Source organism: Ischnura elegans, chromosome 9 (genome assembly GCF_921293095.1).
Source record: "Ischnura elegans chromosome 9, ioIscEleg1.1, whole genome shotgun sequence".
Taxonomy (NCBI): Eukaryota; Metazoa; Arthropoda; class Insecta; order Odonata; family Coenagrionidae; genus Ischnura; species Ischnura elegans.
This window is the reverse complement of record NC_060254.1, coordinates 44,870,465-44,895,281: the sequence shown is the minus strand read 5'-3', so window position 1 is coordinate 44,895,281 and position 24,817 is coordinate 44,870,465. Positions and strand designations below refer to the sequence as shown.

The 24,817-nt window shown below is 37.2% G+C and overlaps 1 protein-coding gene across 1 annotated transcript in view; it reads left to right on the top strand.

Annotated features, from left to right (window-relative positions):
- LOC124164924 overlaps positions 1-24,817 on the top strand; it is a 124,224-nt gene that overhangs the window by 8,341 nt on the left and 91,066 nt on the right. The window contains exon 3 of the mRNA XM_046542155.1: positions 7,090-7,232. Coding sequence (XP_046398111.1) covers positions 7,090-7,232 — 143 coding nt within the window. The remainder of the gene's footprint in view (positions 1-7,089; positions 7,233-24,817) is intronic.

Here is a 24,817-nt window from a genome sequence, read left to right as displayed (position 1 = left end):
AACGGAGTTACGTACAGAAATTATCTATACAACAAACGAGATCAAGTAGATATTTTGCGGTGCATTTGATTTTCCACTAGATGTCACCACAGTTACTCATATCCCACGCCCACCAAGTTTTTGTGCATTTATTCTATCGATTTCTATTCTTTTTTTGCTTGGAAAAAAACCACTTGTACTCCTCGGCTTCTCACCCTCCTATATGTAACAATATTATGAATGTTCCCTGTTGAGATAATGAAGGCGAGATTTATCTATCAATGGATATAATGTAGTTAATTATTGTACGTTTTTGTTTATGACTCTCTGCCAGCCAGGCTATGGAAAACTATCCTAAATGACTCACGCCAAGTTATTAAAACGATATTATGATTGGAAAAGAGACTAAAACATTGTGATATTGCGTCTTGAAACAATTCTCTTGTGAGTTATGTGTCCGTAGTCTTGAAATATTCGACATGCGTCTAAAGCCATATGTACATTACTCCACAAGCTAACTCAATAGGCGTGTGGCGGGGGGTGTTAGTATACCAGCCGTTTACAAAAATTAAATAAGAGAAATGAGATGCCCGTAATAAGTCCCAACTAGCATTTATTGTTCTTCGAGGGAAAAACTACTTCCTATACCTATCCGTTCTACAAAATAGCTATCTTAAGGACGGTATTATAATGTCTGGTCAACGCTAACCGTAGGATGATACAGCCATTAGCTTTATCTATAGGTGGATGAAAGTGCTGGTTATCTTCGGAACAAGATCAGACTTCAAGCAAACCAGAAATATCATCCTCCTCTGGTACAAGCTAACGGCTGTATCATTCTACGGTTCGCGTTGAACAGACATTATAATATCTTCTCTTAATTTATCGTTTCCATAGGGCCTATAAATAAGGCGAGGTTCTTAGAAGATGTTCTTCGTGTCGCTCTGAAAGGTATCTATTCCTAATTGCGCTATCTATACCTATGCTTAATCGCCATCCAGGGACCTTTCCTCACTTTTTCCTAATAGTGGTATCTATGTGATATGTGATGTTACAAATCCCTCATTGCTATGTTTGCATTAGACCTATCTCTTTATCATATGTATCCGTTCAGAGAGTCGAATTTCCGTGACTTCTACCCCTTTGTACATATTCTAAAGAAAGTATTATCGGCATACGTTTCTAAAGAGATGACGTAGGTTGCGTTGCAATTGGTATTAATGCTACTAGTTATAGTGCATTTTGCCGTATCGAATTTCGGCCTGCCTTGGAGGAGGTTGGTATTTCAGACAGATTCTCATCCGCGTGGGTTTTTTAAAGGTATAAGGTAGTATAAGGCATGTTACCCAAGAAATAAAATCCAGCTTCAGAGTTTTCCTACTCAACAAAAGAAGGGATAAACAAGAATGGAAACGAGTCATCTGCTCCGATAAATCAACGTGAAACAAAAGTTCCATCCTTTCGAATGTGTAAACATTTGATAAGATTAGAACGTAGGTTTCCGCGGCGATGGTTTGATCTCTGCAGATCTTTGATTTATTTGTAGACAAACAAGCTGACGTGGAAGGAAACCCGGAAGAAATGCAGAGATCATTTGATGAGATGATCATCCAATGGTAGGTTTATCATCAATACTTTAGGTATGACTTGAATAAATCATAACTTAGTCTTTTTCACTCAATTTTTGGGCTAGGAATTACTCTTTTTCTAAAAATCATTAGTTCCATAGTGACTACGAATCGTCAGTAAGGTGTAATTGTAGATGATTTTTAACGCTACATTCACCACATCTTAATTGTCAAAAGAGTAATTTGAATGTTATTTTCCTGGTGGAAATGTTGCCTGACAAAATACATAAAACCTCGGACATGGATTTCATGTGGAATAATTACTGGGCATTGAGAGGATTTGTAAATTTTACGTGCCTATAGTGATGTCGTAAATATTTAAGCGACTACTCTTACGTAATTTTTATGAATTTTTAACGACATTGAAAGTTGAGCACTGCATGCATGTTTTCTAAAAAAAATAAACATTCAAACGCTTCGCTTCTTTGATTCTGTTAAGCATGCAGCATTTGGTAAGGGGTCCTTTTTCATAGCATCTCTTTTATTTAATGCATTATTTCAGGAATGAAATGATTCGATAGGAATAACGTAAGGCTTTGTGAATACTCGTAGTAATCTTTTGGATTTAGTCGATATCAAAATGACAAAGAGGTAAAAATTTGTTAAAAACTAATATCCTGCTGAAACCTATCAGTTACACTCATCCTATCCTTGGCTTTTTCAAGCAAATGTAAAGTACTGCAGCGTTAGAGTCATTTGGGCCTATCTTTTATGCAGTGCTTCATTTTTGAGCACCATTAAAAATTCAGAGGCGCAAATGTAGGCTGTGATGGGATTTTCGGGAAAAAGCTGCCATTTTTTCCTCGGCAGTTTTGATCAAAAGAGCGCTCTCATCGTGGAAGTCTCGACTTTATCTCATTTTCCTGGTCATTTGTCTGGCTAACTTCCTGCTTGCTTAAGTGGAGAATGGAAAAGTGAAAGTTTTTATTCGGGTAACATATCCATTGGGAGCAACCATGGTTGAAATTTTATGGTGGGATACAATAATAGCATTTCATGCCATGTTTCCAGAATTCCTTCAAAAAAAGAAAAATTGATTGACTTGTTTCACAGCTTTGAATTTATCCTCTGTCGAATGCCCATCACATTTATGATTTATGTGCACTCGCTATATTTAGTTGATTCACTGGTGGTTTCGATGTAAAACAAACTTGTAAAATCCATTTCCGGTTCCCATTGTGAGCGCCCAGTATCACAGAATTACTTTTTCGTTGAAATTTATATGAAAAGTAGACTTAAGTGCGCTGTTACGCTACAGTATTTTCAATTTTATCGTAATGCTTTGGAAGAAAATGTAAGATAAATTTATTTCTCCACTTTAATTTCAATACCAAAAAAAAAACGATGTCATTTTGGGCTTAAGGTAGATTAATTGGTTTACCAAAGCGTAGAAATTAGTAGAAATCAATGGTGCGTACGAATTTTCATTCCAAATAGCACTTCATTTTTATAAGACCTGAGTGAAAGTGTCTAAGAAGCAAAATTGAAGAATAAATTAAAACCTCTGGAGAATACAAGGCATTAAATAATTTCCTTACGATTTCGAAATGTTACAGAAGTAAAATAATTTACATAGTACCTTTTGGCACAATAGGTACTTAACTATGAGATCGTATTCAAACCTCTATACCACTTCAATTATGAAAATGGCGTGTGATCAAGTCTTCTCGCCTCTCTCCTCTTAAGTGAGTCCATTGGCTTCATGAGATATTTCCCGAGACTAAAGCTCAATTGAAAAATATGGTCTTGGCTCGATTGTAGTTGAATTTCATCCAAGGGATATGTAAATATTTTAGTGCTCGTTTGGTAATGCACCGAAAGACATTCTCCGTGCAAATGAAATTCTGCGCTGCTGAAATATGGGCCGAGAGAGTGTTGACACAAACATTAATCTGGGCATGACAATCGGTGCGTAAAGCTGTTCAAACACCTTTCATTCCCCGAATTAAGAAATGTTGGGTGGGCCAGCGCGGCCACGCATATGGGTGCACGCTTCTTGGCGATAAATCAAGGTCAGTGAAGTTTTATTTTGGTGTGCAAACCCCTCCTGTATCTTCGTGTTGCGGAGGTTTAACTTAAATAGTCGAAATTTAGCGATAAAGGGAAAACAAGAAAATATGCTTATTCAGTTTTGAAAGTGGTGACATCCCGATTGCAGGAAAGGATACCGATTAAGTGTTGAAAGGATAGGTAGAGAATGTAAAACGTGTTGATTTAGGGAGAACAAATTAAAATATTATTTGTCGACGGTATAGCCTACCTATATATTACCTATACTTTACCTGCGATGAATGTATTATTTATGCTGGCGAAGATAAAATTCCCGCGGTGTACGGTATCCGAGAATAAATACGGTTTAATGCATAAGGAGAGAAATTTTTACCCTTTTGAAATTGTATATGGCTTTATTATAGCTACAGCTGAGAGTAGAGGATGCTAATATAGAAAATGAGATTGGGAAAGAGTGTTACCTATGTTCAATATAATATTATTTATTAGTTATCGTTACCTTGGGAGCCACATTGGAATGTAATCTGCAATATTCATTTATTTGAGCAACATGTTCCACTGCATATTATCCTCACCTAATTATATAATTTTAAATTTCCTTTATCTTTATTTGTATTTACTATCGAGACTGAGGTTTTCGGTGTCGTAATATTCATTTTCCCCCGGAACAGGGAAATTTATAAAATCATATAAGTACTTGGCATTTACTTTATCAATCTATTTTCATCTTTCCATAATTTATTACTTCAACAAAGTTTCTAACGTAATATTTATTTCCATATTTTTAGGAAAGAGTATAGTATAATACAGGGTCTGGAGAGAAAGAAAAGTATAGTTTATTTGCATTATAAAAAAATATCTGGATTTTAATTTCAAATGCAGACAATTCTAAGCTAGTAGGGAACACTATGTTGTTTTTTAGTTTTACACGGAACAAATTATTATTAAAGGGTAGGAAAAAAATTCATTTTTCGTTTTCTGAGTATTTTTTATTTTATCACTCTATATCACCCTAAAAACCGTCGATTGTTATCTATGCTCGTTCTCGGAAATCAAATTCTTGTTTTAGCATTAATTAAAAAGCTTATTTCTTGTGTTTAATGGGAACTTCATTGACAGCCTACAAATCTTTCATTTCGAAACATCTACTTCGCCTTTTTTTATTTACTATCGTTTGTTTTAATCGCACGCTAATGGATAAATAATTACTTCGATAGCAGTAAATTTAAATAAAATAGCCTGCAAGTAAACGAGTTTACTCTAAATTGTAGCTGCGCGTGTCTAATTAGTCAAACTAATTTTTAGGGTAACCTACAAAATATTTTTAACCAGTGTGTGAAAAAGATAATTGTATTTGTTAACCCTGTCATTACCAAGTCATTTTAATTAGCAACCAATCAATTGAATGTAGACATAAAGATTTAACCCTTAATTGATCGCACCCCAAAACTTACGTAGTTGTTCACGTTGGGTCATTGTGACCCGAGTTAGTTTATTGCGATTTTCAAAAAACATTTTTGCCAATATATTGGTGTCATTTTACTGCTACGCACTGCGTAAGTTGTTTGATTAAGGTTTACACATTTTATTGTTAAATTTGCAGATAGATACTGAATAAACATAACATAAACTATGGCCGATGCATAGAAAACGGTATCAATATTTATGCAGAGAACTAGTACAGAAACATGCATTTTATAAAAAGAGGTAAATGTATTGAGCCGTAAAATATTTGAAGGAATCAGCATGCTGTATAAAACAGTCTAATATGAGACTAAAATAGAATAAAGCGTCGGGTCAAAGGCGGAAAAAATCTGATACGCTCACGGTCGCGTCGGGTGAAAACATCGCATGCAGTGAAAAAAGCAACGCTTCGAAATTTCTTCTTTACTAAGCGGTAGAATTACAAGAAATAATAGACTAGAAAATAGTCCAATTTCGAACGGCGTTATTTTATTTAAAAAATTCCGTACGGCCCGACCTGACCAATTAAGAGTCAATGATCATGCAATCAATTGGGTTTATATTCGAGAAACGTGCCTTTCAAATTTCGTTCCTGAAATACCATCGACCCAGCATTGATTTGAATACTAAATCAACGCGTTGTAATTATTGTCATTTGTTCAATATTTTCATCGGAATTAGAGTTTTAAGCAAATGACTTTGAGGTACTTAGTTTGTATATCTTTTCCTCCGACATTGAATTGTTTTACGTTAACTGAATTTAAGGAAGTAATTTAAAGTAAGGAACTTAATTTAAATTGTGTAAATTTAAGCAGTCCAGATGCCAGAAAATTATCAGGCCTTTAAATATTTAAGAGACTCACAGGTTTCCATTCTGTTTCACGGCCGTAATTTCATTCATATAAACATCAATACGTCTTATATAAAAGTTTAGTTTTCGGTCTAAAAATTTTGAAAAAAATCAGGGTGGTAGAACGTAATTGTATTTACATTTTTAAATCAAGACAACGATTTTACAAAAATAAAAACTGGAGATATAGTCAAAAAACTAAAAATCGTGTTTCAGTTTTTTTGGGGTTATTATCCATTGTTAAGGTCTGAAACTTTGAGGAAACACATAGTTTTTGATGCACTTTAAGTGTATATTTTTTATTTTTCAAAACATCGGGGGGCACTTTTCACCATCTTAACCGGCTAGACCTTTGAGTCTTACCTTTCCCACTTCATCATTTGCACTTTCAAATTGTTTTTTCTTTATCATTTCTTTATTTTTCACTCGGTCCTTTCTCGTCTTCCCTTCTGTTTCTCCTGAGAATTTCATTCCACTTACTTGAGTTTTTCCCCGATCTCTTTTTTTCAATCCTTTGCGCTGTATGTCGTTCATGGTACATTAAAACTTCTGTTGACGGGGAGCCTATTAAAAAAGGCCTCGAATGAGTCTGTTGGAATTTAAGTGACAGAGACAGGCGAGATCTAGTGGAGTGACTTCTCGAGTTAATGAAAAAGAGCCATCTCTCTTTTTCATTTACTGTAAGACTTTAACTTTTTATTTAAAAATCAGAATGAATCCATTTTATTTGCACTATCTTGAAGTCTGTACAACATGTATTGAAACCGGAAATTAAAATTATAGCGGAAAATTGCCAATAATTCTCTCCATGGTTTTTCGGGTTAGCTCCGTCGAAGTTGCTTTCGAGATGACATTTCGTGACCTACCGATTGAAATCAGCTCTGATCCGAAAATGTGGCCGGCATAAGCCACAAAACGTCATCTTGAAAATAATTTCGACGCAGCTAACCAGAAAAACCATGGGGAGAACTGCAATCCGGCGATGCGAAAGCCTCAAGCAGAAATTAACCAGTATTTTCCATTTTATTATTGTGCTAGATATCCTTGAAATTGAACGTGAAAACACTCTCTATATGCATAAAAAAAAGTTCATTTCTTCTTGTCTTCACTCCTTGGTGACCTTCCCGCGGCCTGTGTTGACGATGGCTGCTCCCGCAGTCTGCAACCGGACGTATTACGGCGAGGAGAGCGTGACGTACGAGCTGTCGGTGGAGCGACCAAGGAACAGCGATGAGCGACTTCCCTTCCTCTGCCATCTCACATTCACAGCCACGGGACGCGGTCACGGCGACATCGTACAGGTAAGTGAAGACCACGCCCTCCATCCTTGTGTCAGTTTCCAGGCCCTCAATTTCAGCCAGATTTAAGATGGCACATCGCATATGCGAGAATGGTCTTTCTTCGTGCCATATTCCTTGTTTTAAACGTAGCCGTATTTCTGCGACCTATCATGTAAGGCCCTTGTTGAAAACTAGACTTTTTTTGTTTTCAAATCTCTACAAATGTGCTGCTGAATGTTTTTTGACCTAATCTACATAATACAGTGCGAGCCACCACTAGGATATTTGGCAGGGGGTGACCAATAACCAACATGCAGCATGCACGAGGACCGCCACATGCACAACGCACGGTCGTATAAATATTACGCATATTAGAAAAATATACTAGCATATTCATGAGGCAAAACTTGCCATTGGTTAGCAATTCATATAGAAAATATTTGCAAGGTTAGAACTTATGAAATAAATCACATACAATGAGTCATCCCAAGGAGTGACGTCTTTATTCCTATTTATTGAGACAACATTGCTATCATCAATAGTACGAGGGAAAAATGACATTTTAAATCTCTCTGTTTTGCAGTCTATTTCTTTAGTTTTCTTCTCATGATCACGTCTACCATAGTACGACGGTAAACGAAGGATACGTTTCGCTTCGTCTGAGAAAATATCTTCTCCATCTATAATCCATATATTAGTTTATTTTTTAAGCTGGTGTACCTAATCTCACTTCCTTAAAGAGATGGGTTCGAATCGGAATTTCAGACAATTTTCTGGGCAGTAATGAATTAACGTTCAGGAGTTTAGCCAGGGCAGGCAGGTGGGAATCTCCACAAAGGTCTTGGACCCGGCCCTCGGTCGGCCTATGGTGTTCTTCCGGCTCCTTTCGTTCCTTGGTCCCTGCGTTTACGAGGACTGTGAGATAAAATAACACGCCAGACCCCTGCAGTGGCTACGTCTCGTCTCTTTATGTTATCGCACTCGTCAATAAGCAGTACTTTCTCTAAACTTGAGCACTTACAATTTTAAATAGCTTTTATTTCTCATAACGTTGGAAGAATGATAGTATTTAAGGTAAACATAAAATTATCGGAATGTTTGCTCCTCCGTTATAGGAACTAAAAAAAATTATTTGAGCAGTAATAAGAATTGTTTTTTTTACTTTGTTTGTTAAACATGAAAGCATGTTTACCTAAATATGTCCTCTTTTGATGCACAATCTGAGCTGTAATTTGCGGAATCTAGTATTTATGTCTTTGGGTCTAAATAAATCAAATTACGCCAAATTATTGTGAACGGGGCTTGAATAACACAAGATATTATAACCTTCTCGAAAGACGAAAAGAGGGCAGAGGGTTAGTGGGTAGCTGTAGATTCAAACTATGTGAACTTCTTGCGACGTATGCTCTGAAGTGCACCTCCACAAAGTGAATTTCCTATGTAATAACCCCTGGTAAGACATATAAGATATTGTGGATATTTGGAAGTGGATAAAAAAAGTTTTGCAACGAATAAAAAATGAAAAATCCTTAAATGTACATTTAAACCAGTAGCTAAGTCATAAGCGTTTTCGTTTTATCGTTTAGGCACGGCTGTATCGCGTTACACAAAAGTATTTGGACTCATCGATATTTTTCACAGCCACTATCATGAATGATCAGTTCTTACACCACAATTCTATGTTGAAAAGAATGATTCTTGAATTGAAAATTGGAAGCTCGGTATGTTCTACTTTTTGGAGGATTCTTGATTACAAATTATACGTTGTAAAATACTTATAATTATAATGAAAATTTACTCCATAACGTATATTTAAACTCGTTTGCTTCATAACGTAGCACTGATAAACCTACCAATGTATTTTAATATAGAGGTCGTTCAGATAATGTCTTCCACTGTGAGCTGTGTTTGGGCATTAGTATCATGCCACCGACACCTTAAATATGGCAAAGATTCTTCGTTAAAACTTTCGCGGGTGCTCGTCATTATGATTAAAAACTTTTGGGCTATGTCGCTGTGTCAATTCTTGTGTGGCCCCAACGTTTCCCGACCGATGCTGGTCGCTTTTTCCAGGGATTATGAAGAGTTGGGAATTAAAGATCTTTTATATAGGCATCTGCGTCAGGTGGTGGGGGGAGGGGATCCGATGGTTGGGGGAGTGGGTTGCTGCTTGTTTTTTCTTATTACGGGTTGCCAAGTACGGCTTATTTTAATGCCGGTGTCTCTGTTGAAATTATTCTTATCTTCTTTGGAATAATAAAAATAATTTCAACAGAGACACCGGCATTAAAATTAGCCGTACTTGGCAACCCGTAATAAGAAAAAATAAGTAGCAACCCACTCCCCCAACCTCCTGATCCCCCCACCACCTGACGCAGATACCTATATAAAGGATCTTTAATTCCCAACTCTTCATAATCCCTTGAAGAAGCGACCAGCATCGGTCGGGAAACGTTGGGGCCAACAAGAATTGACGCGGCGACATAGCCCAAAAGTTTTTAATCATAATAGTAAAGCATTGCGAATAAAATCAACAGATTTAGGCGTTACTCGGTGGAACGATGAGATATTCATGGTGAAATAAAAACACAGTACTATTCCACAACCTTATATTAGTTTCGACGTTTACACCGTCTTGATAATGTCGGTGTAAACGTCGAAACTAGTAGACTCCAAAAATATAAGGTTGTGGAATAGTACTGTGTTTTTATTTCACCATGAATAATAGTAAAGATTCTCTAAACATGTATAGGTTTAATTCTCTATCTCTAAGTGAAGCCCTGATCAGCTGACGGGATATTTAGCTACCACGTCCGCTTTCAGAAATTCTATCATGAGAAGGTACAGCTGATATCGAGCCGTAGACTTTTGATTATCGCACAGGGAAAGAGTTAATACTTGTCCATCCACCAATCCCTCATTTACGGTTCATAGCCCAACCAATTTGATCGCCAAGCATGCCCATTGTAAACTTTTTCCCACGCGTAATCGCAACGGTGCGAGTTTTCCGAATATCGCGACAGGAGATATACCTGAAAGCACTAATTATGCAAAGTTAAAAAAAAATACATATCATCATTTCGAGAACTTTTATGGCAGTTTGATGCTCGTATCCATAGCCGCCTCTGATGAATCTGATTCAACCCTTTCCAAATGGAAGTATTGATGCTGGCGGCAGAGAAAAAAATGCATATATCCTGTCCTGATTGAATAAACCGTTACCTGACCCACCGACCGGAAAATTTATCACATTTTATTATTTACCGCCCTCGCGTCCATTCGGATGTGTACGGTGAATGAGGGGAGGAAAAAATTTTCGGAGGGGTGTTTTTTGGGGGTAGTGTGTGGAAAAGGGTGGGCACCCTTTTGGCATATATCCCAGCGGGAATTCGTTCCGCTTTTATCGTAATGTCGAAATGGCCTGCATAATTCAATTCTTCCCATCCATATCACAAACACGGTCCCTTTTGCTTCCGAAATTGGGCTCTCTCTTTTTTTGCATCAAAAACTTGGTCGAGGCATAGTAAAAAAAAGTGCTAATGCTATATAAGTCTCGAAATAAGCTAAGTAAACAATGTGTTTACAACAAAGAAGGAAATCAGCTTAAAATAAGACAAAATGAAAAAAAAGGTTTACTAAAAAACAACGTGGCTATTTTTGGACTAATTTCCATACTTATTTTTAATTGCTGAATGACAATCAAGATACAGTTAAATCAGAGAAAACGTGTTAGATTCTTGCATTGTTATATGGTTCTGAGTTATCTTTAAACTGTCAGCTAATCGGAAAAAGCTTTAAAATTGAGTTGCCAGATTTTACCCGGACTAGATGACAAAAAACAAAGCTAGTTTATAAAGACGCTATAGAAAAGGTACATAGTTTATTTCACCTATTATCCCGTGATATCACTAGAATTTAAGAATTGTAACATAGTGAAATGTAGTCGCCCCTGAGGTAATTGTTGAGATTGCCATCTGTGAGGTTGAATGAAAATCAGTCTCGAAGTTTTGCAAAAACAGAACTGTAGGTATGTACTCAATAAATTGTAAGAGTGACCGATATTTTTTCTTCACCTTTCTTTCAGTGCATATCATCTCCATTATTTACGCAATGAAAGAAGATATTCTTAGTAGTGACTAATGCAATAAATACCATTATACATTGGGATGCCTCTGACAATGTATAATAACCAGGCTATTAAGATGCAAGAAAAATTAAAAGTTTGAATGTACCGGGATTCGATCTCTCCGGTCCCAATTACATGTCTCAACCAATTAAACCTACTAGGTCTTTCAATATTTGCAATCACTGAAATACAATAACATTGTCAAGGTGGTGACACATTGACAATCACGATATAACGAAACCATGGTCGGTCACATGGTCGGTAAATTATCATGGGGAAATAGCTGTTTTTTTCTTTCTTCTATTCCTACGATTTTTTAGTTTGGGAATTACTTTGTTTTCTATATCCTTGCAAATTAGGGCATGTCTATGATTGAAATTACGTTCATTATGCGGTAATAATAGTTCTTGAATCACTTTTTACGACAAAATATTTCAGAATCTTCCAACATCTGTTGACTATTTAAGTATGCGAATCATTTTTTACCACCACTCTAACGCGATCAGTTTATCAATAGAGGTTGACCTCCTTTCATCCGAATACTGATTTATTTTACTTCATTGATTTCCCTACTTTAGCTATTGGATTAGCGCCAACATTAATACTCTCAAATGTTGAAGTATCAAAGGGGAATGGTTATATACGGATAGGATGCAGGAAGGTGCAGGAGTATCAGCAGCTACATCCGGTGAAAGACGCGGTATCGTAAAGGACCGAACGGAAGGTTATATTTTGAAAGATCTCTAAAAATAGAACCTGAATGATTAGCTGGATGGTGTGGGGTGAATAAAAGAGTAATGTCGGAGATTTTTTACTCGCAAGATTTATGTTCGCTAGTCCAATTTTTTTCTCTCTGATCCCCCAATAGGTAGGGGCATGAAATAGTGGTGGTCCCGCGGCTGTCACTGGTGTCTGTGGTGGTGAAGGGACAGGGAGGTTGGGGAAGGGGAATGGTAGGGGAAGAATCCGGGTATTTCTATTGCACGGGGGGCAAACTGGAGAAAGGGAAAATCTATACGCGGAAGTTAAAGATTGGTGTGGGGAAGATTCGTGCAATTTTTTTATCGTGGGCGATTTTTGCGGTTGATTTTTTTATTTGTTGGCGTGAAATTTTTCCCGAGAAAAATAGACGGACTTCTTTGGCAGGATCGTGATATACAGCGAGTGGGAAGAAGCGAAAAATACCTGATTGGGAAAACAATTTCCCCTCTCCTCTACCTTAAGGAGTAGGGAGAAAAAATTCTGTGTCCTTTTCCTTCCTTCTCACTTTCCCGCTTCGTTTAAATTATCTTACTATTTTGTGCATATTGGTTGTGTTCCCTGGAACTGGAAATTGCGCTTTAGTAGGATAAATATGTTCTGCGTTCTCCCAAACAAATTGCTGAATCGCTCCCAATGGATTTTACTAAAGAGATGGATTTAGCTTTTCCTACTATGTTTTTTTTTTAATTTCAGATATGGGTTTTTTTACCAATTAACGTTTTTCTTTCCTAGAGAGTAGTCTTTAAGATATGTTAAAATAGTTCTTGGAGTGTAGGTCAACGTCTGTCATGCAAAAAAGTTTTAGCCAACGTTTCTGTTTATCTTAAACTATCATCAGGGCTTAAATCTGTACACATTTATTGATATTATGTTTCTAAGGTATTACCTTAATAGTATTATTATTAGTAATACCTTAGTAACATAATATCAATAAATATGTACAAAGTTAAGCCCTGATGATAGTTTAAAATAAACAGAAACGTTGGCTAAAACATTTTTTGCATAACATACGTTGACCTACACTACAAGTACTATTTTAACATGAATTAAACGTGGTCAAGATAAGGAAAAAAAATTGTCTTTAAAATAATTCAAAATATGTATATGTACGTAATACCTGTAAGACCTGGCTTACCTGGTAATGAAGTGGAATGAAATTTAATTTATTTATTTTATTTAAAGTAAAGGTTTTACAGAGAAACTTTACCGTTTCCTTACGTTAGCTGTAGTTCCAGTCCAAGGTGTGTTAAATGTATCCAGCATTAGTTAAATTATTTACAAATGCTTTCTTATAAGGGTTCATATCTTGATACACTCGAACACGTTGGCATGTCTCAGTTTTGATTCGTCTCAAGAAATGACGTAATTGTTATAAGTGTAAAAATTACATAATATTAAATTGAATTATTTCTATCTATATCTGACCATTAAGATGTACTTTTAAGATTTAAAATTGTGATTCAGGCATTAAGAATCATATTTTTTAGATCTCCCTCTAAATATACGTTGAGAGTTAAGTTATATATCTTCATTGATGTAGTTCATTCTTCGTAGTAGTTTATTTTTAAATTATGAGGCCATAATATTGATGCTGAGTTATTACATACTGATACATACTGATTGATTTTGTCGGATGTTACAATTTGTAAATTAGAATCTCATCCTCTACTCATGAAACACGGCATGTAAAGGGAAATTGAATATTTTGTAATCTAATAAAAATACACTCAAATATGAATGTATAAATCTAAAGTCGTTTGATATGAAATATCGAATTTCCATCCACATAGACATTTTTCAAAAAGGACCTTGTGTTACACTCCACTCACTCTTCACCACTACTGCACTAATGCCTTTTCGTTATCTCTATTATTTTAAACCTCATAAACATTCAGCCAATATACTTAGTATCATCTGAGGTGCTCTGAGGCATACTTTTTAACTGTCAATTAACTTTAATATTTAAAAATTATCTGCAGCTTAGAGAGCTATTGTACTTACAGACATGCTAAATGTAAACCCTTTGGTGACTTAGTGGGAGCAATATGCGCGTTTCATAAATAGTATAAATTTTATTAAGCGAATTTTATACATATTGAAAGGTATATAATGGCTGCCTTATCTTAAATTATGAGTAACAGTTTGACTTTATTCTGGCAAAAAAATAGTCGGTTACCTATGTCATTACAATCCTTGCAGCTAATAAATGCGTTAAGTCGGGAGTAAGGTTTAAATCTATGAGATATTCCATTACCATTCATACTGATGAATAATTCATTGCCTTGTATATCTCGAAAAGTCGGACGTACCCGTGGTTTAATTATTTGAGCTCGGATTGTAATTAAAATCGATCGGTATCGAAGGTCAACAAATTGTATTAACCCACAGCAATCGAAGGAGTAAATTGCTTGTAGATTTAATCGGGCCGTAGGCTTAAACTCTGTCTTGATGAGACAGATACACAATCGTTCCTTACGAACTTTTTTACTTTTTATTTAATATAAACTTTTTTATTATTGGGTTGAAGTAACATAAATAACAACTTTGCGACTCAATTATAATTATATAGATTTTGCATTTCAAAAAGTATTCTTTTCCAATTCGTTTGTTATTTTTTTTACTTCCATAATTGCCATGAGAATTGAAGAACCTGGATAGCGTAGTGGTCTGCGCAGTGGCCCGGCTAAAGGTCCGTGGTTCGATTCCGGGTTCAGGGGAATTTTTTCTCATGGCAATTCTTGTATATTCTTTTCCAAATTGAAAAAATAGTGCTAATTTTTTTTAATACTCTTTAGTTCACTAACTATTTTTCCTATTAGGAAGCATTTCTTTGTGTGCCACTACGTCCACAGTCCTTAAAGTGTTAATATTTCTCGTATTGTATGTTCTGAGGTATGGAATGAGACACAATGGGATTGAAATTTAGTAATTAGTAATTTTTTCTACGCTGTGAGAAATAGGATTCAATTTATTCCTTGATCTCTTCAGTCATTTGTCTTTTGTGTTGTTTATGAGAATGCTAGACTTTCTGCTGTGGGGTAAAAAATACAATACATCACGAGTGTGGCTTAATATTTCAAATTTAAATATCTGTTCCATGTTTTCAATTTTCGCCCATTTTTCGCTCAATAAGTAGGTATTTGTAGTTTGAGCGAAATAAGAAGCACTTTAGCAAAATTGGAGAGTGAAAACAGAAAAAGCTAACCTGCGGAAGCTACGGAGCCTTTAATTATATTTTAACTATGTTTACCTTGTTTGAACGGGAATGCCAAAATTTTCTCAAATCTATGAAAGGGATTGGGAAGAAGAAACTCGATGTTTTGTTGTAGACGTCATCCCGTGTTTACTCGCACTTCCGTTCACTTTCAAAGGGTCAAAGAGGGGAGCGCCATCTAACCGATTCGGTTAAAGCTCCTCCTCAAACTGGTGATTAATGGAAAGATACTCAAACATTCGAGAAACATCCGCCTCTTCTATCCAAGCTACCCTGAAATCTCAAACATCGCGCCGGAGACCTCTTCCAAACACTCCCCCCACGGCTTGCTTTTGGCCCCATTAAACTCCCGTCGCGGACCAATTCAACGATAAACCTTTTCGCTCCCCCTCCATATTGGTTTTAGCCTCATTTCCCGCCAGAGCATCGTCGTCGTAGCCACCAAAGATTTTTCAGAACCTTCGCTTTTGCCTTATCCAAATCAATCACTCAACCAATTTGTTTTCCGACAAAGCTGGCCGGGGGAGTTGGTTGAAAAGGGAAATTTGTAAAACGCGTGTGTAAATAAATTCTATCGGTTTGGGAGAAGAAGCGAGGGGAAAAGAAAAGGTGTTTATTGCAGGGTCCCAGAGTTAAGGAACTTGTCGAGGCGCGTATGTCCAGGAGTAGGTAGGGGTAGCATGTTCCGTTTCGGAATTGTCAGAGATCGCCAATAACTGTCGTCAATGCTTGACTGCCAATATTGGTGAATCTGTGATACATTGAAATGCAGGTAATTCTACTTTTCCTCATTTACTTAATGCGTTCGACGCGTTCCGGCTCATAGAGCCATCATCTGGTACAAGATCTTGTACCAGACCTTGTACCATCATCTGGTATAAGATCTTCGCTGACCTTGTGTAAAAGTCCAACTAACTTTCAATTCAATACACTTAGACTTTCATTATATCACGCCTGAATAGGCTTGACTTAGTCATTGATACGTGGTGATTTTTGCGCAGACTGAGGTAACTGAGACCTTTGTCAGCATACTATCCCAGCACATCAAAATTTAACCTATGCTTGTAAAACTTTCAGGTCCAATGTGCGGTCTGATGAAGAATATAATCTTTCCTATATGCCTTTAAAATATTAGTGATAAGAAATTAAATTTTTTCATGTTATACTCCTCGAAAAAATTTCAAAAATGTTATACTCCCTGAAAAAAATATTTTTTAATGTTTTGCTCCCCGAAAAAAAGTTTTTAGTACAAGTTGAGCGGGAATGATTCATTTACTTTCAATTACATCAATTCTAAGAGGATTTACAAGACTGACTATGACATCCAAGATATATCGGTACACACTTTTTGCGCGACACGCTTTTTGACCTAATAATCGTAAAGTATATTGAAGCCAAGGATGATGATACAATACGCAAAATAGAGAGAGTTTGACGATGAGGGTCTGATGTGAGTTAGACTACTACGGCAAGTTTCACTTTTTTTCCATATTTTGTGGTCGTGGCTCAGATCCGCGACGCGTATTGTATTACTTATCCGCCTTTGTCCTCTCTTACAAGAAAGCCAATCTATTTCGTGACAAAGGCGGTTGGATGAGCTTAAAAAAGGAAATGTAAAACTCTTCGGTAAATAAATACCATTGTTTTGTGCAGCAAAGGAGGAAAATAAAGTCTGTTTGTCAAAAGAAGCTGAGAGAAAAGCTTTTTGATGTGCGTATATCCACGAAGCTGTAGATATCTGATCCGAGTGGGAATCTACAAAGAAAAAATTACACTTGCTGACGTCATCGATCCATGTGAACCCATGTGATTTAGAGGCGTTGCGAAAGAATCCTCGTTATTTATAGATTTTAATATTCAAATGATACCTAATTATTGATACGAAAAAGGGTAGTTTGAATTTATTTTCATAATTACCGAAAGTGCTCAAACCGTTGGATATCAATGTTGTTGAATCATCGATATTGTAATTCTAAAACAATATGGCCTGAGTATCACTGTTTTTTAAGAATAATGCTTTATCGATTTGAAATACAATTGTTTGAGGGACATTGATGAGGGTATAAAACGACTCAGGCATTGACATTTAGACTGTCAGTTAAACTTACTTTATTAATCACTTTGTTTTAATATGTCCTTTTGCGATATAAAGCCAATAAATATGATATTTTTAACCTTTATTACAAAAAGTACTTTCAAATCCTCTTTGCATAATTTTATTAAGGATGTTTGCCTTTATTTCCCAACATGTATGTGTCAAAAAACAATTTTATGCAGTTGAGGAATTCTTTTCGGGTTCTAAAACAGGTTATTTCAATCGTATTGGCCTATAAAATAATTCATAATACAATACAAAATTTATATGTACACCCATGACGTTAAATAACAATTGAAATGTTTATGATTTCAGTGTCACGATGAATAATTTCACTCATAGACATCAGCGCGATATCGTTGCTGGGTGTCATTTTTAATCACTTTAAGCGTTATTTTCCGTACCATACTAGATTTTGTTTTATTTTGGTTGATGATATTAGCACACGGATATTTAAGCCAGTATGAACCTTTTTGTCAATTAATTATCTACAGTTTCATTGTTCATCAACACTCCTAAGTCACTGTTTAGCATTGTAATGTCTATTTTTGACTGTCGTGCCTTTACTCTTGTCCTCGAGAAAACCAATCCTTTCTGTGACTAAGCCGTCAGAAGGAACGTGGAGAAAGAGATTTCAAAAACGCGTGTGTAAATAAATGCCATCGGTTTGAAAAAAAGCTGGCGGAAAAGTAGGTGTGTTTGCCGTAAGAGGCGGGGAGAAAAGAATGTCTTTAGTTGTGCACATATCCACGAAGATGTTGACACAAGCGTCTTCTGGAAAGGGTCGATAGTAGATGGATGAACATAAGTGCCATTTCACATCGTCAGTTGACTGTACGATTAACAGTCTACATTTGTTTTTAAACAGTTTTTGAGGAAATATCGATGTTCCGGACCACAACGATGCCTAAAAGAGGTTTCAAAAATAATTTTCAAAATTTCTTAATGGTTTATGCGCTCGCATATATCTATTGATGAAATATCAGTATTGAAAATTCAGCCATGAAAGACGATTTGAAATTTCAAAATTTTAAGTTTTTTTGATGGAATAATTCGACAAAAAATATCCTCATGAAAATTTTAATTCATTTAACGTATTATTCAATTATTTTAAGGTAAATTTCATAGTTAATCACAGAGACTTGCCAAACGTTGGTTGGTTGAATGCCATACATTTCCGTTTTCTCTGTACGCCGTCGTCTTCTTTCAAGTACTGCTTTCGTAACTATCCCTGTTCTAACCTTTCTTATGTTTATCTTAGTCTATGATAGAATAATAGTTTTTAATGGCAAATATAATATTGATGAGGGTATAAAAAGACTCAGGCATTGACATTTAAACTGTCAGTTAAACTCACTTTATTAATAACTTTAAAAAATTAATCACTTCAAATATAAATGATAATGGCAAATCTTTCGGAAAAGCGCTTTATATATTATATTATTCTTGTTTTGAACTACAAATGCAATTCCATACCGAAAAAATATGTAATTTTTCCGTGTTTTTTTAAGAAGATTTTGGTTTAATGGAAAAAAATCATTGGTACTGGTCATTCACAATGTAACTTTGTAAATTTTACAGCATAACATCTTGATAAGCAAATTCTTTTCTCAAAATAGCAGTCTATTGAACGTCTGCAAACAAAAGGCTTGAACAAAATATAGAGGAGAAACAAAACTCTCGAAGAGCAGAAAGTCAGGTGTAGATTGGAGAAGAAAGGTAGGAAAAGAATGCAGCACCTGGTGGGCAGGAGGAGGAGGGATACAGATAAAAAGAGAGGCCAATGTTCCCGGAGACAGAAGGAGAGAAGGCTGAGTCTGTTTGTGTTCGGTCTCTGCTTGGCCAGAGGCAGCGGAATCAATTTTCTTGCTCCCCGCCAGCAACCCATCCCCTGCCTCTCCGGCTACCAGACTATTCCAACTCGAGGCTAGTATTGAGGTGGGAAAGGCAAGAAGGTTGAATGAGGATAGGATACGATGCGGGTGAGGGCAATGGATGGGAATAGGGTAGAAACATCAGTTAGTAACACCAAGGCTGAAATTTACCCATCTCGGGGAAGAAAATTTATTTTTTCATAACGAATTCCTCTCTTTGAGTACATTTGCTCGCTTTCGCGTCGCGGCAAACGAAGTTACTTATTAATTCAGTATTTTGGATAGAGAGACGCGCAGTTTGGAAAGTAAAACTGTTAATATCGGATGGGAAACGTTAATATCTCATGTGGATATACACGCAACAGATCGAAATGTCCCCATTCTGTCTCTATACAGGGTGGAGAAAATTTGTGTCCCAAAATTTTAGCCCTGGATAGCTGATGCCAGTAGGAATTAAAATTTCTGTGATGTTTAGGTCGAAAACGCATCATTTTTAAACTACAAAAGTTTGAGTCAAACGCACTGATTGGTAGCGAGTTTTGCCCGTCGCTGTGGACAACTCATGACTTAGAATTGTTCGACTTATGCTTTGCCTTACTTTTCCTTTGCCTTTCTCCAGGAAATCCGGCAACAGAGCAAACTTGCGGCCGAACGAGAGGAGAAAAAAAAATTTACCACGCACATATTCATGAATATGTAGGATCATGAGAAGCCTGGTGTTTGTCAATAACAATCACCAAGAAAGGATATGGATTGGTTTAAAAAAATTGCTTTCACTTTTGGTGAAATATCGCTATGTTTATACTGCTAAAACGGAAAGTCATCGAAACTAAAAGAGCATTTGTGTCAAGAGTCTTCTTACTTTCGAATATAATCAACAGATTTAGGCGTTACTTGGTGGAACGATGAGATATTCATGGTTAAATAAAAAACACAGTACTGTTCCACAACCTTATAATTTTGCAGTCTACTAGTTTCAACGTTACAACGTCATTATGACGTTGTAACGTTGAAACTAGTAGACTGCAAAATTATAAGGTTGTGGAACAGTACTGTGTTTTTTATTTAACCATGAATTTCTTACTTTCGCTTTATCGTTATTTCTTCGTGAATTATTGCTCTTTTAAAAAATAATAGGAGCGCTTGAAGTTCCTGTAGTTTAAGAATGGTGCGTTTTCGACCTAAACATCATCATTAAATTTGGTCCCTACTGGTGACGGCTGTCCACGGTGAAAATTTCGTGATAGAGTTTTCTCCACCCTGCATAGATGAAAATTGTCTCAAGCGTCAAGGCTATGCTCGGGTATAATATGATGCTCGGGTTTTCCAACGGGTCACATTCTAAAACCCTGCTGACGATTTGATGGCCATGTCGCCCACCGTCATCAATACCACTGAAGAGCCTGCTGAATTCTGAACTGAACCTCGACCGAACAGGTTGAAGAAAAGTGGTCGGTGAAGGAGATTACCGCTGAATAGAGAAGTTAAGATGCAAGGTTCTCAGGAATGATTCAGCTCAAAGTTGGTGTAGTTTAAAAACGGTGCGTTTTTTACCTAAATATCATTGGTAATTTTTGTTTCAACTTGTGGCAACTATCTTGGGCTAAAAATTCCGGGATACAAGTTATCTCCACCCAGTATATGCTCCTTCTGAGGGGGAAGTGAAAAGTAATAATAATAATAAAGTCGTTTTTATTTCACAAGCGAATTTCCGCCATTATCCAAACCAAGGTCCGCCATCGCCGAGCACGTATGGGAAGGACCAACACACAATGTGGACTTTGAAAGTGCAAAAATCATCGCTAGAGAAAAGCATTACTTTCCCCGACTCATTCGAGAGGCTATCGAAATAGTGAAAACATCCACTTTCAACAGGGAGGACAGCTATTCGCTCTCAAACACCTGGAAGAGACTCTTGCTCAAACGACCAATCAGAACGCACCTAGCCCAAACCAAGGCCTATATAAGACGGGCAAAAGCCTGCATCAAACACCCAACCCGAACCCGAGGTCAACCCGAAAACCTTGCTACGCATGCCACACCCAGGCGGGATCCGAACCCGCGACCTCTAGGTTAGCAGTCGGGGACCTTACCCCGGCGCCACCGAGGCCGGCAGTGGTAGGAAAGATGGTAAGAAGAGGAGGCTTTCAGAGGAGGACTTGGAGGTAGGGGGCGTGGGAGTAGAGGGCAGAATGAGAGATCGCGAAAAAGGAGCGTAAACACAGAGGGAGAGAGCACTCGGCGGAGAGGGAGGCAACCTTTTATTCTAAGCCATTGTACGCGAAAGGTTCCCTCCCCACTTCAACTCCCTCACTCCGCTCGGGAGCTCCTCCTCGCGTGCAAACACATCCCCAATTCCCTTCGCTCCGATCCCAAACACGCCCGGCGACGTGAGGGTCCCTTCAACACGTCTTTCTCCCAATCTTCCTCGCACTCAGACTCTCATCCATTTTTCCTCTCCGATGTCCGGAGGATAGGAATCAATGCTCGGCCGTCTGAGACAATTCCACAGTCCTTCTCGTGAGAGTTTGATTTTTGTTGTCACATAGGACGTATTTAAATCGGTTGTTGATAATGTCCGTAGGCTTTCCCAGCGTATAGAATTGTGGAAGGTTACACTGGATTTCCACCGGGTCAGGTTCCCTATCTCGGCCGAAATTTCGATCAGCGAGTTGTTCATCGTCTTCAGGGCATGTCGAGTCTTGAAATCGTCCTCCTTGTATATGGATGACGGCTCCTTATATATTGACACCTGCCCCGGTTGATACCGCCGTCATCCATATATAAGGACGATTTTCAAGACTCGACATGCCCTGAAGACGATGGACAACTCGCCCATCGACACGTCGGCCGAGATGGAGCTGGAGAACCTGACCCGGTGGAATTCCCGTGTACACTTCCACAATGTCGATAATGTCCTCTGCGTGGCTCTGATTGCAGAGCGCAGACTGAGATAAGTAGGACTGGGCAATCGTGAAAATTTATGTCAAAATGTTTTCGCCTCTTCTTCGTTCCATGTATCAATGTTGACGGGATGTGATGGGCAAATAAAGATTTTCGGAGGAATTTGAATCAATTTGAGGTACATTATTTTCTTTATGCGATAATGTCTATTCAATATCTTCGTGGGTAAAACGATGAATTTCAATGGATTTTCCCATTTCAACTCATCATTTAAATCAAAAATCTGATCCAAATTAGTCAAGCGTTTACTAGTTCGCATGTGCCAACAATGTAAAATCTTGATTTTATTCGAGTTGTCCGAGTATGTGTTACAAGAAGATCGAGGTTTCGTGAATTAACTCCAACAAATCATTTTTAAATGAAATTTTATGATTTTAGTTCTTATATTTGTGGCATATAAAATATCTGTACGCCTATTTTCTCATCTTCGTGCAATGTATCAATGTTGACGGTGTGTCCATGAGAATAAACTAAAATGGTGACCTTCCACACAATTTTATTTACTAAAGTAGCGACCCGGTTTCGACACGTACTGTCATTATCAAGGTAACTTTTGATTACGATGTGTCTACACCACGTGTCGAAACCGGGTCGGTACTTTAGTAAATAAAATTGTGTGGAAGGTTACCATTTTGGTTTATTCTCATGGATATAAAACATTTCCACCAGATATCGCCGGACACTGTGAATTATTGACGGTGTGATATGGGCACATAAAGATTTTGAAAGGAATTCGAAGAGGTGTGAGGTTTATTATTTCCATAACGCGATAAAAATGTCTATTCAATAAGTTCATGTGTAAAAAGATAATGGATTATCCTTTTTCAACTCATCATCTTAATCAAAAGTTTGAAGGTTGATCACTTTGGTGTGGTGGATAGAGTGCTTGCCTCTCACAAAGTTGGTCCGGGTTCAGATACAGGCGGTGGCAGAGATTTTTCAGAGGCTACCTGATCCATGCTTGTGGACGGTACTTCAAGTGCAGCAATCCGTCCGTAGGATACGACATTAAGCCGTGGTCCCCATGGAGCCATTCGTTATGAGTAGAGATAAGTGAGAATCGCACTTTCATTTTTATTTTATCGCACTTTCAATAACAGTTTATCGCATTTTTAGCGTCTATTTTTTATGTTCATAATGAGGTAGATGACGAAGAAATGTTAGTGAAACACAGTTATATGACAAAATACAGAATATTTTAAATAATTATTTATTTATTTTTATTTTAATAAAGAGGTACACATACAGCAATACTGCCAATTTAAAGTGCACTTATAACAAAAAATACTTAATAATTAAATAATAATTATTTGTTACAAATTTTAATAGAATAAAAAAGAAAAACAAACATTTATCCGGCTATCTAGTCATTTATGCGATAAATATGTTAATGCCCAATGAGTAAAATTTTTAAGTGTCAGACCAAACGGATCAATATCACGGGGTACAGTATTTATTAAAAAGGAAAGCCTATGGAAAAGTGAGCGCTTAATTACAGATAGCCTGGGTATAGGAATGTGGAGTAAAGAAGTAGATCGGGTGTGGCGGGAAGGTACTCTAATGCTGAGGAAGGAAACAATGTCAGGACTGTCAAAGTGGGAGTTAAGGGTATTATAAATGAATTTGATGCCTGATTGAAGTCGGAGAAGGGATAGACTAGGGACGGATAAAGAGGATAAAACTGCACTAGTAGGTGACTCGCGGAGATTTTGGTTTCTAAATTTTACAATTTTTGCAAAAAAAGTTGTAGCACTGTTAAGGATTGCAAGATTAGTGGGAGCAGACATTGACCAAATTGGGGAGCAATAGTTGATCACCGGAAGAACTATGGTTGAGAAGTAGGATTGGAGTGCCTTAGTACTGGAGATATCCGTGAACCGGTAGAGTAGTCCTAAGAGTGACATGGCTTTAGATTTGATCGCATGAATGTGTTCAGAGAACAGAAGTTTTTGGTCCACAATAATTCCAAGATCTTTCATGGACGACACACGATTAAGAGGCAAGGAGTTAATTGCATAATCAAAAAGGATAGGAGTTTTCTTCGCAGATATTGTCTTTGTGGTGCACTTTTTAAAGTTCAATTGCAGCCTCCAGAGAATTCACCACTCTGTGGTCTTTTTTACGGCATCCTGTAGCATATTACAGTCTGCGAGATTATTTATCTTTTTAAATAGTTTGCAGTCATATATCAATTATGATAGAACAATAATAAATTAAGGAATAGGACATATAGTGGCGGAGGTGTAGCTTGCCCGCGCACACTTGTAGTTCGCGGCCACGTAGAGTCCCAGCCAACTAGCAGCTGGCCAGTCGCTGACATCCTTTATGCGGTGAGTGTCGGCGGAGCATTTAAACTGCGCTCGGCACAAAACGTACGAATTTTGCCGTCGAAAAGGCAAATTTGCGTAAAAATACCATGAAAGTCCAGTCATCGCATCTATGTCGCATTTATTTGCGCACATCGCATCTATATTGCATGTATTGCATTTGCGATTTTCACGCATCTCTAGTTATGAGCATGCCTAGTCGATGCCGGGTTTTTATCCACCATTTCTTCCATACCCTTCTCCC